The sequence below is a fragment of the Phytophthora ramorum genome (genome assembly GCF_020800215.1).
Source record: "Phytophthora ramorum isolate Pr-102 chromosome Unknown Phyram_PR-102_s0009, whole genome shotgun sequence".
NCBI lineage: Eukaryota > Oomycota > Peronosporomycetes > Peronosporales > Peronosporaceae > Phytophthora > Phytophthora ramorum.
Genome location: NW_027150655.1, coordinates 342,746 through 359,374, shown reverse-complemented (window position 1 = coordinate 359,374; position 16,629 = coordinate 342,746). Strand labels below are relative to the sequence as shown.

The window sequence follows — 16,629 nt, the reverse complement described above, 5'->3', positions numbered from 1 at the left end:
CTCTAGCTTCGAATGTATTATCTGTCAGTGGAGGGGTGGGAATTACGCTGGGCCTTAGTGCTGGTGACTGGATTATGGTAGACGCTGGAACACTTTCGTGCCAATTCCAAGTAGCGCCCACAGTGCCCACTGCATCTACAATCACCGTAGTGGCGGGCCATGGTTGTGCAGACATCATCTCGAGCCAGACGTTGGCTCTTGATGCCCAGGAAACGTACGAGTACCAGTTGACAACGGGACTAAGCATGGGTGTCACCACTCACGTGCGGGTGACGGCGCACAATTCACTAGGCTATGGCGCGCCAAGCGACAGCATTGCCATTACTCCGATCACTTCTAGCGACCCACCGCCATCTCCGAACGTGGTGCTGACTGTTCTGACTCCTGAGGATGAAGATGACCCAAACGTACGCGTAAGCGCACTTCGGGTGCTTTTCCCACCGCCGATGATCTCCCCTACAACAGACTTGAACGGGGACGGTGGCTCGCTTGTGACCAAGTATCTGGTCGAATGGATCGATACGAAAGCGTTTGCGAGCACATTGCCGCAGATCCAAACTATCAGCACAGCGTCGAGTTCCGCTGGTAGCGTCTCTGGATCGTTTTACCTCTCACTCGATACAAGGGGATGCATATACTGCCAAATCCAAGACATCTTTGACACGTCGGCATTGAGCGCCTCAGCCTCAGCAGAAGCCATGGAACGGGAGCTACGCAATTTGCCGAATGTTGGAGACGTTGACGTCACGCGGGACGGCTGCGTGACCAAGAATCAGTGCACATGGATAATCACATTCCTGAGTGAGCTTGGTGTTGTGCCGGCGTTGACTTCAACGAGTCGCCTCTACGCTTCGGGTGGTAAGGTTACGCTTACCATAACGCCAACTACTCAGGTGGGGAGTCTCAATGGTGCCACGTATTGTCCTGCAAAAATCAACAATGTGGTTGTAAGTGGGAGAACAAACTGTGGGCAAGTCGTCGTGGATGCCAAAACCACTCCTGTTCCTTACGAATACGTCATTCACGGACTGACTCCTGGCGCGACCTACTACGCCCGCGTAGCAGCTTACAATGCGCTGGGGTATGGTCCTCGACGCTTGACAGCCCCAACATCGTTGAGCGTGCCGTTTGAAACTCCTTCGGCCCCGAGATCACCGTTCAATATCGCAACAGCCCCTATCCTTACGCTCGCTGGACCAACGTCTCTGCTGATTAGTTACGCTGCTCCACAATTTACTGGCGGAGCTGTCGTCACGAGCTACGTGATCGAGTGGGATCCATCTCCGGAGTTTGACAGCGGATCAAACGGTGACGCGCTTGGCCAAGTGACAATAGCAGTTAGCTCGCTGGTACTTGACGCTGACGGTGCTTACAGATACACTCTCGATGGACTTACGACGCGTCAGTGGGCGTATGTGCGCATGTTTGCTGAGAACGGGGAGGTGGGTCCTGGAGATCCAGTGCTAACCCAACCAGCACGAGAGATGCCGCGTGGAAAACCACGAGTACCGAGCTTAGTGACTGCTACGAATGACCCGACAGCACAGCCACCGGGGACCGCACTTTTGGTATCGTGGCCTGAATCCTCCGCTGATGTTTCGCGGTACGAGATTGAATGGTATCAGCAGAGCCCAACAGAGCCATTGTTCGGAGCACCAATCGTTCAGCAGGTAGCGTCGAGCGGGTCCATTATAGGTGGCTACTTCACACTATCATTTGGAGATGGCAGCGAGCGCTATCCACTGAGACGTTTGCCTGGAACGGTGGATGTTGAATACGGTGCAGCGTTCCTCAAAACGAGTGAAGATCTGACGGGGCTTATCGCTGCAGGTGACGTCGTGTATATCAAAAACCAGCCCTACTTGGTGTCGGCAACACCGGGCGCTTTCTCAGCTTCCCAGTTACCTCTCGCGAACGCAGCGAACTTCCAAAACCCTGGCACGCTCGCCAGTGCGCTAGGCGCAGTTGCTACAACGTACGCTGGAGACACGGTATTCGGCGCAAAGCTGTATACTGCATGGCGTACTACGCCATTACCGATGGATGTGACTCCGTCCGACATGCAAGAAGCATTAGAGCTGCTGCCAAGCGTTGGGTTAGTCCGTGTTGAGCGCCTTTCGACTGTGAACGCGAACAATTACAAGTGGATGGTGACCTTCACGTCCCAAGTTCCGCGGACGACTCCAGCGTTCCCGTTGCTCACTGCGAACGACCGCCTCCTAACGAATACGAACCCCGATGCAAATGTTGGAGTGACGAGTGTTAAACCTGGCCAGCCTCCGCTAGCCTTCGGCTCCGCAGTTGTAAATGGTTCGGGTACATCGGTGGATGGTGGACGTATGCAGTACAGCATCGCTCAGCTGCAAACGGGGACAGTCTACTTTGTACGAGTGGCAGCAGCGAATGAACGCGGGGCTGGTGCTTTCGCGTTGGCTTCAGCATCGGGTACTGCGCCTACCCGATCACCACTCGCTCTGTCAAACGTGGAAGCCCGTGCATTGTCACCGCAGCTAATGGGAATCACGTTTGACCAGATGCTAAGCTCTGGAGGGCGCACGGTGGACGGCTACCGCGTCGAAGCCGCGTTGAATTCGAAGTTTACAGACTCTACGATTGTGCAGGACTTGCCACCGACGACCAAGTTTGCACGTGTCACGACCGTCGCCCACACGGGCCCATTTACTGCGGGCAGCACGTTTTCTCTTGCCGCGGTAGATTCACGGTCATTCCACGGCACGATGACCAAACAAGTGGATGCATTGGCTTCAGCACAAGCGCTCGAAGTAGGTTCGCCATTCCTATTGCGTCTGAAGCCGGACAGTACACAGGGATATGGGAGTGATAAACTCGACAAGTTTTCTCGTGGAGAAAGAGTACGCATACGCAATGAACAAGTGAGTGTGTGTCTCGATGGCAGTGTGGCGTGGCCACTACGAAATACAGACACGGGTCTCACCATCGCAACGTACAGCGGCGCTGCAACCGGGACCATCACACTTTCAGCGATGCTGAGCTCAACGCTGCAAAATGTTGTCGTCGTGGGTACCCAGATCGCAGTCGGGGTAGCTGCAAATGGCCCTGCGCACCCTGCCGCTTGTCGAGCTGTTGTGACCGCGGTGAACGCAGATAAAATGCACTTGGACATCGTGAACTCCTGTATCAACCCCAGCATAAAACTAGCTAGCGGGATGACCATCTTCGTCGTAAAGGGTGTGGCGAGGATCACTAGCACCTCATACGACACTGTAAACAAGGCCATCACTCTCTCGCAAGCTCTCGACAACCGCCTCAATGACGTGATCGTCGCAGGAACTCAAATTTCAATTGGGGACGTGCCAGACGACGCTTCTTCGTGCCGGGCTACAGTGATCACGGTGGTGAACTCGATACTGATCAACCTCGACCATGCATGCGCAGAAGCCACAGCGAAGCTAGCAGCCACCACTCCCAAATCCATTTACGTGCACCGGGGACCTGCCATTCTTCCGCTGTGCGAACCCGATGACCCCTGGAAAGTGCTGAGTTCATCGCGAATCACCACGTTACTCGGCCGTCTCGATGCGTCAGGCGGCCGCGAGCCCCTGCCACTTTTCCGCAGCGATTCCGCTGTGAGTGCAGCGACTGAGCTCGGCACGACAGGGAAAACCGACGAAGTGACGCTCGTGGATCCGATGACAATCAACTGCGGAGACTACATCCGTCTAGGGCGAGCACCCGGAGAAGCTGGTCCAGAAGCGGAGGCAATCGAAGCTTCAGCTACTTTCCGCGTGCGTGGGTTGTGTGATGATGCTACGACGTGTGACTGCGTTCGGACATCGGCGAGTAAGCGATTGCTACTGGGTAGTCTGGAAGACCCAACGACCTCCGTGAGTCTGTCTCCGAGACTAGACCTACTACATGGAGGCGTGACGCGCGAAATTCAACGGATCGTGATCACAGTAACCGGAGCGACGATTGCCTATAATGTGGGGGGATTCCGTGTGAAGTTTGGTGATGAAGTGAGTTCATTAACCCTCGGTGCAGGTGGAGACGGCGGCGTGTCGCTCAACGACGATGTCGGATGCTTGGTATGGGCGTCTGGGGGCCTATCAAACGATGCCGCTCGTGACATGTTGGCTCTTGAGCGCGAGCTCGAAAACTTTGCCGGAATTGACGACGTGCGTGTCAAACGCGTTCTTACAGTCTCCACAGGCATCAGTGCGACGGTCGAATACACGGTGGAGTTCATGGGCGTGCAAGTTCGTGGCAAGATGCCGATCCTGGAGATCCTCGACGTTGGCGCAAATGGCTGCAGCGCGTTCAGTGGAGGTACAGCCGCTGCGCAGCCTGTACAACGTGACCAGAACAGCTTTGTGACCATATACCAAGCTCTAACGACGCCCGCGATCCCGTTCGACGCCACTGCTGAAGACGTGAAAGCAGCGCTTGAAACGTTGAGTGTTGTGAGCAATGCTGATGCTGGTCGCAGCGTCAACAAGAACGGCTTCGACTGGCGCGTGACGTTTGTGGAGTTCCCAGCTCCTTCTAAGGACACAGAGTGGAGCGTATTCCCGGCACTAGCAGCAAATGGATTTGCGCTTCAGGCTGTTTATTTTCCACGGATCAGCGTCACTCCCTTCCAACTGCTCGAGCTGGACACGAGCTCGCTCTCTGGGACAGGCGGTGGTGTCTCTATCTACGCCCGTGTGCGAGCTCACAATGCAGACGGGTGGGGCGTTGCGACTGCTCCTACTCCTGCATCGCTTCAGCTCGCAGAACAGCTACCGGATGCAGTGCGTCTTGCACGCGCTGATGGCTTGTCGGCTTCCCAATTGCTGGTGCAATGGGACGCTCCAGCTCACGACGGTGGAGAACCCGTCACGGAATTCCGTGTCGAGTGGTGGGCGGATGGCGCAAGCGCCACAGCTGCGAAGCCGTTTGCAGTGGTTCATGCACTCGAGGCGGCGTCTCAAGGCGTGACAGACGATGTTGCAACTATCACAGTATCTGCACCGACGGTGGGGACAAACAATTATCTCTCTGGTTCATTCCGTGTTGGTTTTGACGGCCAGTGGAGCGCCGAACTTCCGTACGATGTATCGGCGGTGGATATGCGAACGGCGCTTGTCGCGCTTCCTACGATTGAAAACGTCCTCGTGAATCGTGAACTTACCGCAGGAGGGTACACGTGGTTGGTGACTTTCTTGCAGCGCAGATACGGAGGAGACCAGCACAAGCGGTGGCGATCGGCTCTTGCGACGCAGCCCTACGGCTACAAGCTCGAGGTCTCGGGTATGAACTTGTTGGCTTGCACCACTGCAGAACTGACTACGTGCGTGCCGAGACTTGCCACGACAGTGGCAGCACGCGGAGCTATCGACGCCAAACCGGAACTACAGACACTCGTGTGCATCTCAACTGGAAACGTAGCTGTCACCGCTACGATGGATTTCAAGCTGAAGCTGCTGGGTGTCGAGACAACTTCCATCTCGGGGACTGCTGATGCCACGACACTGGCCAGAGCCATCACAGCTCTCGGTGTCGTTGGCTATGTTAATGTTCGTTTCCGAGACACTGCACAGACGACCGTGTGCTCTGATATTGCCAGCGCTAAAGGACTGACGATCGAGTTCAGCACAGCACAAGGTGACATTCCTCCGATTGCAGTCACGACGACCACAAATGTTGGGGTCACGATCAAAGAACAACGGAAGGGTCGAGCTCAATTGCATGCCGGGCGGCTACCGTTTGCGTACGTTATCGACGGTCTCACGACCGCCGGAACTTATCACGCACGAGTTGCAGCGTACAACAGCGTAGGCTCTGGACCGTTCCAGGAAGCCACGGATGCGAGCGGTTTGCTGCTCGTGGCACGACCACCTCTTGCTCCGAGATCGCTGCGTGTTCGATCGAAGATGATTGATAATTCCCACGGGGTGCTGGTGGTGTGGACTGCTCCACGCAGCGACGACAGCAACACGAAACAGTACCGTGTCGAGTGGGACTTTGGCGCAGGGTTTACCAGTCAATGCGGTGAGAACGTCGAGACGCAAACGATCGTGGTAACTAATGCAGCCCTTGCCAGCGCGAATACGAAGTTCACTCTTCTCAAGGCCAGCGGAGGGGCAAAGTTGGCCTGCGTGGACCCAACGAACACGGTGACCACGTTGCAAACACCACTACTAACCCTTGGAGCCACACTGGCAACGCAAGGAGATGGCTCGGCGGTGTACGACTTTGGGCGTACATACACTGTACGGTTCCCTCAAGCGGTCGTTGTCCCTGCTGGGGGGTACGATGTTGTGGAAAACGAGGCCGTGGCGACGTCTCCTGTGGATATCGGGCTCTTGTTCTGGGACTCTGGTGACCAAACGTGCTCGAATCCTGCTCCAGTGTCGGTGACTGCGCAGCGCACGGCGTATGGCCCTGGTCTCGACGAAAAACGGGGCCAAGGACGCGTGGATCTTAATAGCCAAAACGTCATTGTCACTAACGAATGCTCCGCTAAGCTGGCCGCTCCGATAGCTCGGCAAACGTTGAGTACCGCGACTGCAGTCGCCAACGCGTTAAAGCCGGACATCCTGAACTTGGCAGCCAAGAGCGGCGTCTTTGAAAGCGCAGACCTGTCGAGCCCCGCGCTGTGTGAGTCGTGCGCCCAGAAATTGACAGCCGGGGGCGTGCTGACAGTCTCGACGTCGTTGATGAACGTGCTGAACGACAACGACTATTTTGTCGTCGCGGATTCCCCGACTACTGCAACCACGAGTTCGACACTGCGGTGCGTGATGAAGGTCGTGTCTAGAACGCTCAACTCGATCACTGTCGCCCCAACGGACCCTGGTCCCAGCGCGTGTGAGCTTCCTGCGACGTACGAAGCCAAGGCGTGGCGAATCTCGCGCTTTGAGCTGCGCGCGCATACGATCCGGGACCTGGTGCCTGGGAGAGAATACGCCGTTCGCGTCATCGCTAGTGGCGATTCCACGCTTGGCGAAGGCCCGGCACTTGCAACAGCCTCCACCATCGCTGCGTAGACTTTTGTGAGCATATGTGAATACATTCCAGGTTAATGAAGATTGTCATCGAAGTATCAACACCGTGTGAGGATTTACACCACCATGTATGGCTAACAGTGAGAGCGGTACTACTAACCAATGACCCAAGACCCCGTCGGCAAAACCCGCGAAGACTATGTGCTGGTAATGAAAGGTCATCTTCAGTGGTGAAATGGGTACAGTATGAGATGGCTGCATTAATGGGCATTGTGGAGGCACGTTGTCGCATCTTGTAGATGACGAAGCACGCTAGAGCGACAACGGCACAGACAGCGGCAGCGATGCCCCCAAATTGGGGCACAGCACCACAGCTCGCGTTCCCTGCCAGCTTCTTGTCACGGGGCAAGCAGGCGCGAGATGGACCCTGTTACATTTTGCTGCATGAGCAGCGACTGGGTCGAGCACGACAACAAACCACCGAAGACCGGTGTGCAGACGCGCGTCTTGCGGTAGACGCAGTGGTGGACTGGTGGTCGTTATTTGGCCGACGGCGAAGGTGTGCAGATCGTGAGCAAGCACGCAGGCCACTTGCTGTCGGACGATGCTGTCGGGCTCGGACGAAGGTGGTGTCCGTTGTTGGAGTAGAGAAATTGCAGCTTGCTTCGTAAATGTAGCTGGTAGCGCACCAGTAGTTAAGACACGACTCAATGGAACAACAACCTTGGAAGCACAAAAGCAATGATAAAGTCATACGCAGCTAAAGCTACACATAGAAATCGCGAACTTGTCTTCGGACTGGTCTTCGCAGGCGTGGTCGGTTGTTCATCACAATATCTTGTTGGCATCAAGCAGCAGTGTCCATTCGGCGAGCGAAATCCAGGCACATCACACGTAGAAAGCCTCGGACGCAAGCACCGAAGCAAAGCAGGAGCGCAAGCAAGTGCACAATCACAGTGGTCGACAGAGAGTCATGAGTCCCTGTCGACCACTGCAACAGCCCACCACACTCGCACCTCACGCGAAGCACGCCAGCAGCTACAGCTTGAACGAGGGTAATGAGCCCCGATCAACTGAGCCTACTGGCACACTTCATGTGAGGCCTACGATGCCTCGGCACTCCACGTCCAGAAACCTCCAACGAGAGATCAGCCACGACAGAGAGAAATGAGTCTCCGCTCGTCAAACTTCCAACGCGCCGCTTGATGTCCAAGTTGCTTGGAACACCGGGAGAAATGAGTCCCGCGTTGCGCGGAGTGGCTACGATACGCGGCAGAGATGGGTGCCTCCAAACGTGTCAATTCACCGCGCCAACCGTTCCAGCAACTTGTCTCCAATCGTGATCTTCTACTACCTGGTGGCAGCATCCGCCAAGCACGAGTCCAGCCTTCGTCGAATTAGTCGTAGGAAATGATCCATGTCGGCGTTACTACTGATCTCCTCAGACGACCGCTTCTGGACGCGGCGCTCCTGCGTCTGCGCTAGCACCTCCATGGGTTTGCTCACGGCCTCCACCAAGGTCGCAGGCGTAGCCTCCTTCATTCCATCCGACGCAGGCGATTCATGATCGCCAGCCATGCAAAAGTCCAGCCGTCGTCGAACTTGCCGTAGGAAATGATCCATGTCGTCGCTGTCGCTGATCTCGTCGGACGCCCGCTTCTGGACACGGCGCTCCTGCGTCTGCGCCGACACCTCTGCAGGCTTGCTCACGACCTCCAACAACTTCACAGGCGTAGCTTCCTTGATTTCATCCGACGAAGGCAATTCACGATCACCAGCGTCCGTACGCTCCGGAATCGGACGCAAGTGAGGCATGCGCTGTTGTTGGCGCTTGAATCCCCAGTTGGTAAAGAGAACGTATCTTCCTCCGACCAACTCGCCCCCTTGCAGGTCCTGCGCGCGATAGCTGCCAGGGAGGTCAACGGGTGGCACAACGTAGTCGTCCGTGTCTTCGTCCGTGTCTTCGTCTGTGCTTTCGTCCGTGTCTTCGTCCGAGGCGCTAGAGCAGAGGCCGCGTTGGGAGACTACCAGCTGCGTCTCCAGGTCTTGCTTTTCCTGGGCAGCCGTCTTCACCTTGTTCTGCAGCGCCTTGATCTCCGTGCGGAGCGTGCTGCTCTCCTCCTCGTGCTGCATGGCCTTGGTCTTGGCCTCTTCGAGCTCCACGCGCACTTGCTCGCTGTGCTCCGAGAGCGCGGTCGCCTGCTGCTTGCTCGTGCGCAACTGCGCGCGCAGCAGCTCGTTGCACCGCGAGAGCGCTGCCACTTGTTGCTTGCTCGTGCGCAGCTCCGCGGCCAGCTCGTTGTACCGCGGGAACGCGGTCACCTGCTTCTCGTGCGCCTTGTAGTAGTTCGTCATGGTCCTGTCGAGTCACTTGTGCTCTGATGATCCAGTTGTTAAATGAGCAAAAGCCCACAGTGCCAAAGCCGAGTGAGAAAGTGCACAACTCCCACACTGGGATTAATGCGACCAGCAAAGCCAGAATGATGGTAACTTGAACCCATTCTGGGAATGTCCTTCCAGAGCCATCTCGCTCGACTTGACCCTGCCCAAGTTCGGCGTCCGCGTGGCAGCTCAACCCCGACACGGTCATAGTTAGCAGGATGTCGTGTCACCTTGGATGGTGTGAAAAACGTTGTTGCAGAAAGTCTGCATCTGCTGGTTGGGTGTTGCATCAAGTAGCAGCACTCGCAAAATGTTTTCCATCACCTCCTTTTCCAGCACAGACGATCGTACGCAATGCCACACGCTATCGTACGTCGAAAACGCGAGCTCTGGATGCCACATCGCGCCTTGGAGCTGCACACATCACCGGATAACGTCGACCGGGACCGAGATGTACTGCGATGCGAGTGAGGCCGTGGTGGCGCACAGGATCTGGCCGGGAACGCTCGAGAGCTGGTTGCTTGTGTCCTCTGTGGCGTAGGGCGTCGCAGCGACTCGCAGAGGGCAACATTGCAGCCGACATACGTGGAAACACCGAGACTCGTAGGCACAACCCCGTAGAATCCCTGCAAGCCCTCCTTGTCGCGGATAGAGCGTGGGCAGTCCAGGATGCATCTGTAGGGAGATTCTAGTTGTACTGCTGGCGAGACCACCCACACGACGTTGACCATAGTCATCAGATCGAGCGTTCTCCACTTCGAAAGCGGCAATCACACCCTGTAACACGGTGGTTATTGTACTCCAGATCCGTGAGCATATGGTGTAAGTCGCGCTCTGTAGCAAAACTCTCGTTGGAACTGGAAACGACTGTGTTGCTCACTTTCTTGAATAGTTGGTGCAGCGCAGTGAAGCCGCTGCGAGTGATAGTGAGAAAGCTTGCGCGATCCATACACCAAATACAAGCATCCTCAAGCGCCTTCATCGATGCGCCACGGCGGCTATTGTACAGCTGTGCAGCGTCGCCAAAACTTGCCCCACGGCCAATGACACGATCTACAGAAGGCTTGGTTGCCTTCGGTTTTCAACGTGACACCTCACAGCGACCACTCTCAACCAGGTAGAAGTAATCACCCGGGTTATCTTGCCGGAGAATTGTTGTTCCTGCACGAACGCTCAGAGGAAACTATTTGCGAGTTGCTTTTGCTCGTGAACTGGAATTCGTAGGCGAGACGTCACTGCGTCCAGCTCAGTAAAAAGTGGATGATACTCCAGTGCTTCGAGCAAACGCCGTCGTTCTTCCAAGGACTGCTGGTTTCCCGAGTGGAACGCTAACATCTCGAGGAACGTACGCTTGTCGAGCTGCCACAACACAACAGCCCCTTCGTCATCGTCTGGGTTAGAAGTGCTAGCTTGAACTGTGTGGGGTGTCGTAGTTGAGCGTTCATTCTCCAAAAGCGTAACCAGTACCATTCGTGGCAATGTGGGCGCTGGTTCTTATCCACGAGACTGGACGACGACTTGAACTCAGGTAGTGCAATGGTTTTACGTATTCGAAACTGCACTCTCCGTTGAAGCTCTGGAGTTGTCTCCGTCTGCTGCATGTTGTAGCGCTGTGTGGGGTGATCATAGTCGATGAAGACGTCGCAATCCCCGCGCTCGACAACGTAGAATCAACTCCCCAGAGCTCCTCGATAGAAAACAACTCCTCCTTTTGCCAATACGCGGCGTCGAAACCGGGAAGCTATCGCCAAGAGTTCAGGCTCACTGAGCGTGTGGAAGAGCTGGTGGCGACGTCAGCAGTGCACAATAGCAGCCGTTTCCGTCCTAGTCCGTGGCCCGCGCTCCTTGGTCACCTGCACACGCGTCCAAATCGCTTCGTTTCCTTCTCCAGCTCCTGTCGCAGCGAAATCTCCGACAAGAAAGTTGCACGCTGTTGCAGCGTGAGGAAGTCGCCACAACGTGGATCACTAAAGTGCTAGTGCAGATACGAATTCGCCGACGGGTACGGCAGAAGGAATCCCAAATGCTGGTACAACCCCGCCACCAACTGGGAGCAGAACAGCTCGGTAGTCTTCACTTCTCCTTCCACAACTGCGTTCTCGAACACGGAGCGTTCCCTGCCTGTCCACTCGGCGCCTAATACCTGGTATCGTTCATGCACCGCGTCTTGTTCCTGGAGCAGCGCCTTCCTGTCAAAGACAGACATTTTGTCCGTACGAGCGGGCTCCATGTTGAGTCTCGCCAGCGCCGTCTTGGTGGCCACGAGCGTCGCAACAATCCGTTCGCGAGTGATTATCGGTTCGCTGCACGGACACGTCTGCATTGAGGAGCCTGGCCGGGTTGTGGGTTGTCCTATAGGGGGCGTCTAAGCTGCGCCGTCCGAATTGCACGGCCTTGCTCTGCAGCTTCAGCGAGCGGTTCGCCTGCAGCTTGCGCGCTGCGACCTCGTGGCCACAACTTGACGCCCGTGAGCGTCGCCTCTAATAGACATAGCTCGTCCTCTGGCGATTTGGCGTCTGGAACCAGCGACGGAGAGCGCACCACGACGCCGATGTGGTCATATTGCGTCTGGCCGAAGAACGTGGCGCACCCGCAGATGGCGCCGCCGTACAGCCCATGGTCGATCAGTTGCGGTAAATTCGCCAGTGTCCACGCGCAAGCTCGTCTGGGGAGACTGGCGTCAATGGGCCCTGAAGCCGCAGGAGACCTGCCATTCCGCCGAGGAATTAACGAGTTAGGGAGGAGAAGGCTATAAAAAAGGCTCGAAAGTGATGCATTTACTATTTGAATGGCGATGGAACTGTATTCTGTATGATAGGATTGTAAGACGTCGATCAACGGTACGACTTCTTGACAGAAGCACGAGCCTTGAAGTGGTCGTTTTGACTGCGCGTTGAAGCAGCGAGCAGCGTGGCTTCGGATTGTAGTCTCTTTTACGACGGTCTTTGTGGTCACGGGCTACCTTTTTGACGGCAAGAACAGCTACTTCGCCTACAGACGCTTGACTGACGAGGCCGAGTGGAGCCATTTGCTGGGTGGCGTGGAAGAGTGGGGTTCGCCGCTCTCGGTGCGTCTGGAACAGCAGCAGAAGTGGTCGAGATCATCGGAATTATGAACTTGTCCGAGACGCCGCTTGAACTTGCAGAGGCCAAGAAAGGCATCGAGGCCCAGGGCGAATGCGTCATGAGGTGGGCGGTTGAGGCTCAGTTGAGCTTGTTCATGTTCCAGGCGGCGATGAGCAGCATCGACTATTACTCCTCCCAGATTTCAATGTCTACCTTGAATATTCCGACTGCAGACCAGCAGTGAATAAATGACCAAGGTCTCATGGGCGAGAAGCAGGCATTTTTCACCGCTCGAGAAGCCTTGGTAGCTGTCGAGCCCGACATTTTGAAGCTTCAGCGGCAGTCTTCCAGTGGTCTCACGAACGCCTGGAACGACCAGCCTTACTATTTTCTACGTCAAAGCCGTCAACCAGTTACTACAGAGATTGTTGCGTTTCCAACGTGAACACTACAGGGGTAGTCGTCGAAGGCACACGTCTGGTGCCCGATCGCCAAGCATTCGCTAAACTACGCACTCATATTACAGCCCGTAAAGATACCCCAGTTTTCACAACTGTATTTTCATTCGTAGCTACAACAGCTCGCTCTGGAAATGGGTCACTGGTGCAGACTGCACTCCAGGGCGCACACGGGTGAAGACTAGTGTCTTTCGATATCGATGCACGGGTCTATGGTGTTTAGCGTGCTGCAGGGGATGATGGTACTTCAAATGCTGCTCATAGGGATCATTAGTCTGTCCCAGGTCATGTTCTGTTGCTCACGCGGGTCTGGGCGCATCACTGACGTTCAACGGTTCATCTGCAATTAAGTTCTGTACTGCGTGGGGCCCCGTTTGGCGATTGAGTCGATGGCCAACTTCACGTCGTTGCTATTATCGCGGACTTTGCTGATGTGGACAATGTACCGACTGGCCCCCTTGGCCAGGATCGCTGCTTTTTTGGACGGGTTCAGTGTTTGAGTGAGCGATTGAGCAATGTGCCAAGAGGGCAGGTCGAAGAGACTGACTGTGGGTACTGCGACTGGGGAGCTAGTGCAGTCGGGCCAAGATGAAAAGAAATGGCTTTGTGTGCTGTAGCGGGGGAATTTGCGATGACGGCGGTTCGACCGACAGCGACAACCGCTAGACCAATGTCTTTGTTTTCTGTTGCTGTTTGCACTGGGTTTGGTTTGGGCATCTGGGCGATAACCTCTCTGCTTGCCAAATGGATTGGTTTCACCTCAAGTGGCATAGCAGAAGGCTCTACTGCCGTATCCTGGATGTCTGCTTCTGCCATCGTAAACGGTGGAGGCATTTGCGAGGAGGGGCATCGTGGCGCTTTACAGCGTTGGGTGTTGTAGGATTGCCGACGCCAATTGGGCTGGGACTTGCAGAATGTGGAGCCGCAGTTGGTTTGGCTATCAGTTGGCTCCGTGGTATGGCCGCTCCCACCACCGCTGACGCGACTGTAGAAGGATGGCATTATCGCGAGCTGGGAGTGGAGCCCTATGTGATCTCGTTATCTATCTCATCACCGAAGTTTAAATGGATCCTCATTGAGTGGGTGGCAGCTTCAACAGATCCTCGCGTTCGTACTTTTGACGACTGGAAGGCGGCAACTTATGCCTACAGAGACTCGTCTGCAAGTAGCAAGACACGCTACGATTCTAAGTGGGTGGCCCTTATCGAAGTCTAACCATTCCCATGGATGCGGTTTGCGAAGGAAAAAATGGTAGTACTTGGTTCCAAAACTCGAGACGTCACATTCGCTCTGCACTCTTATCGCAATTTTTGATACCAGCGGAGACGATCAATCGGCGTGGCATCACCACAGCATGGGCTGTTGTCGGGTTGCTCTTTCCAAGTGGTACTTCTCACAACGCAAGGTAAAAAGGGATTCTCTGCTACTGCCATTCGTCATGAGTCGCTCGAGATGACGACCCTTGTCGTACAGCTACGAAGTCGCAACCACCAAACACGCATTGCTCTGAATATGGCATCCACTCACACCTTCACTCACGGCTTTTGTCGATCAGGTGGTCAGTCAAAATCCTGCTGCGCTTCCTGCAAATAGGCTTTTGTACTAGCCGGTTATTACAAACTGGACACCGCAATGTTTAAGACTGGCCTGTTCACTCATACGCATTGCATTCAGTGCTGCTGTTGTCGACAGTCAAATGCCCGGATTCCGCTGCCATTTCACGAGAAAAGCACCCTTCAGTAGGAGAAGCTGACGCATACGTTGCTCTTGTTGAGCCATTACCTCCACCATGCCGCGAGTCGAGCACTGCAGACGCCGTCAATGCCGAGTGGACATCGTGCGGTCGATAGTCGAATCGCAGACCTGTGCCGTAGCCTTCCATCGTAGTCGACCGCGAGAAGGAGTTCGCGAACTGCGTCACTAGCACGAAAGATCCATTTCTACCCAGGCGATAGCTCACGCTCCCGGCGAGAGGGTAGTCTTCCATCTGCGAGACGCTCACCGTTTCCACCTTCGCTGGCTCATCAGGCTGACCTGAGTCGTTCGCAGGATGTGCAGCAGATAACGAGGTGACTGCCATCTTGGTCTCCACGTGGGTGCGGCTTTCAAACCACTGGTCCAACCCGTCGGATGAGTACATCTGCGTGTTAGTAAAGTCGAAATGCTGCTGCAGAGTGTATACCTTTCTGCCAGTTGAAGTCGTCACACTGGTCTTCACGTAAAGATCGCGCACGACCGAAGTCCAAAATGCGCTGTTCAAGCTCGTCATATTTTCGCTTCCAGCACCGACCATGGCAGGCAGCGTGACCAGGGCGGGCTCAACGTAGCGCTCTAAGCGCTTTTGCAGCACTTCCACGCGTGTTGGGCGGACAGCTCCTGCATCTTGATAAACCAGCAAGTTCCCATCGATCAACCAGAAAGCCTCTCCATAAACTACCCGGAACGCAACAGCATGAGTGCCTCCAAGAAAACTACCAAGGAACGGCGTCAGATTCAGGATGTACGTCGGAGCATCAAAGGCTCCAATGCCCACGATTGGTTTCCACAGGTATGGACTCAGTCCTCCTGTAAACACCAACGGGAATGGCCACACCACGCCCACCACTTGATCATCCACCAGCACCTGCACCTCCCGGAAAGCGCCATCAGCCCCACAGCTCGCGCTATCCACCGCGTCTCCAATATTCTCACGGGTGATATTGCCGCGTTTCGCCAATCTCTCTGCAAATGCCATAGCGAAGTCATCAGGCGGATTCGAGTAGTAGAACTCGTCGCACTGGTGATGCGACAGGAAGAGCTCCAGATACAGCTCCTCGGTATTATCCGGCAATTGCACTATCCGATGCGGTGGTCCTGTATGAGCTGCAGTAGGTTTCTCCGAGAACCACCCGTACGATTTATTACTGCTCGAAACTGGCAGAATTTGATCCGGGTGCTTGGTTTCCTTGCTTGAGTCAAGTGGTCGGTAGAACTCGAGCGACAAGTCCACTTTGAAGCTGCTGGTGTACGTCGGGTTGACGATATTATCCAGAGCGACCACCACGGTCCCTCCGGCTTTGAAGATGCCCTCATAGAGCGATACGTCCTTGGCCACCTCCCACGCCACTCGAAATTCCCTTGACGGCTCGGCAGTGGACGTCCGCAGCAGCTCCACGCCATTCACCCAAACCGCCGCAATGCGATCGTATTGCACCCCCGCGTCGCAGCTCGTGGACCATTTCAGGTACACGACCGAGTAGTCCTCTTCACAGGGGGGAGCCCCGAACGTCTCGACTGCTGGATGCCAGTAGGAATTGGCGAAGTCGTGCGTCACCAGCGGCAGGACGCAAGGAGCCCCCCTCACGTTGGCGTATGCAGGACCCCCGATCTCCACCGCCCTCTCCACAGTAGGGGCGCTGCTGGGATTAGAATGCAATTGGCTCTGCGCTGCGAGCAGCGTCGCAGTGGCGTCCCATAGGCGTCCGAGCTTCGCCGCCATTGATACAACTCGATTCTGCGTCTTCACTCATTTGGATCGCGTCTTGATTGGCTGCAGTGGAATCAGACATGTTTGAGTTGAGCGAGTTGTCTGAGTCGGAGTCTGGCGGCGGCGGGGTGAACGTGGCTGGCGTTCGAATTGATCTCGGATAAAGGAGTGTAGTGGCGGTCAACGCTGTCGATATCCTCATTTCGCAATTTTTTTATTGCAGAGTCTGTGGATTGTTCTTGTAATTTTCTTGTATGTCAAGCCTTTCGCTGCGAGCGAGACGACCACTT

At 55.4% G+C, this 16,629-nt stretch overlaps 4 protein-coding genes across 4 annotated transcripts in view; 1 reads left to right on the top strand and 3 right to left on the bottom strand.

Moving 5' to 3' along the window:
• Window positions 1-7,010, top strand: part of KRP23_9842 (Anti-sigma-I factor RsgI3) — a gene marked incomplete at both ends in the record, with an annotated part of 31,841 nt that extends 24,831 nt beyond the window's left edge. The window contains one exon of the mRNA XM_067895448.1: window positions 29-7,010. Coding sequence (XP_067741664.1) covers window positions 29-7,010 — 6,982 coding nt within the window. The remainder of the gene's footprint in view (window positions 1-28) is intronic.
• A 1,308-nt stretch (window positions 7,011-8,318) lies between these two features.
• On the bottom strand, window positions 8,319-9,323 carry KRP23_9841 (uncharacterized protein; the record flags this gene model as incomplete). Its single annotated transcript, XM_067895447.1, has 1 exon — window positions 8,319-9,323. One exon carries the CDS (start codon window positions 9,321-9,323, stop codon window positions 8,319-8,321), a length of 1,005 nt encoding a protein of 334 aa, XP_067741663.1.
• Window positions 9,324-11,325: 2,002 nt separating this feature from the next.
• On the bottom strand, window positions 11,326-11,673 carry KRP23_9840 (uncharacterized protein; the record flags this gene model as incomplete). Its single annotated transcript, XM_067895446.1, has 1 exon — window positions 11,326-11,673. One exon carries the CDS (start codon window positions 11,671-11,673, stop codon window positions 11,326-11,328), a length of 348 nt encoding a protein of 115 aa, XP_067741662.1.
• Window positions 11,674-14,524: 2,851 nt separating this feature from the next.
• On the bottom strand, window positions 14,525-16,351 carry KRP23_9839 (Peptide-N4-(N-acetyl-beta-glucosaminyl)asparagine amidase A; the record flags this gene model as incomplete). The annotated part of the gene is made up of 1 exon (XM_067895445.1): window positions 14,525-16,351. The coding sequence occupies one exon, from the start codon at window positions 16,349-16,351 to the stop codon at window positions 14,525-14,527; it is 1,827 nt and encodes a 608-aa protein (XP_067741661.1).
• Between the last annotated feature and the right edge of the window lie 278 nt (window positions 16,352-16,629).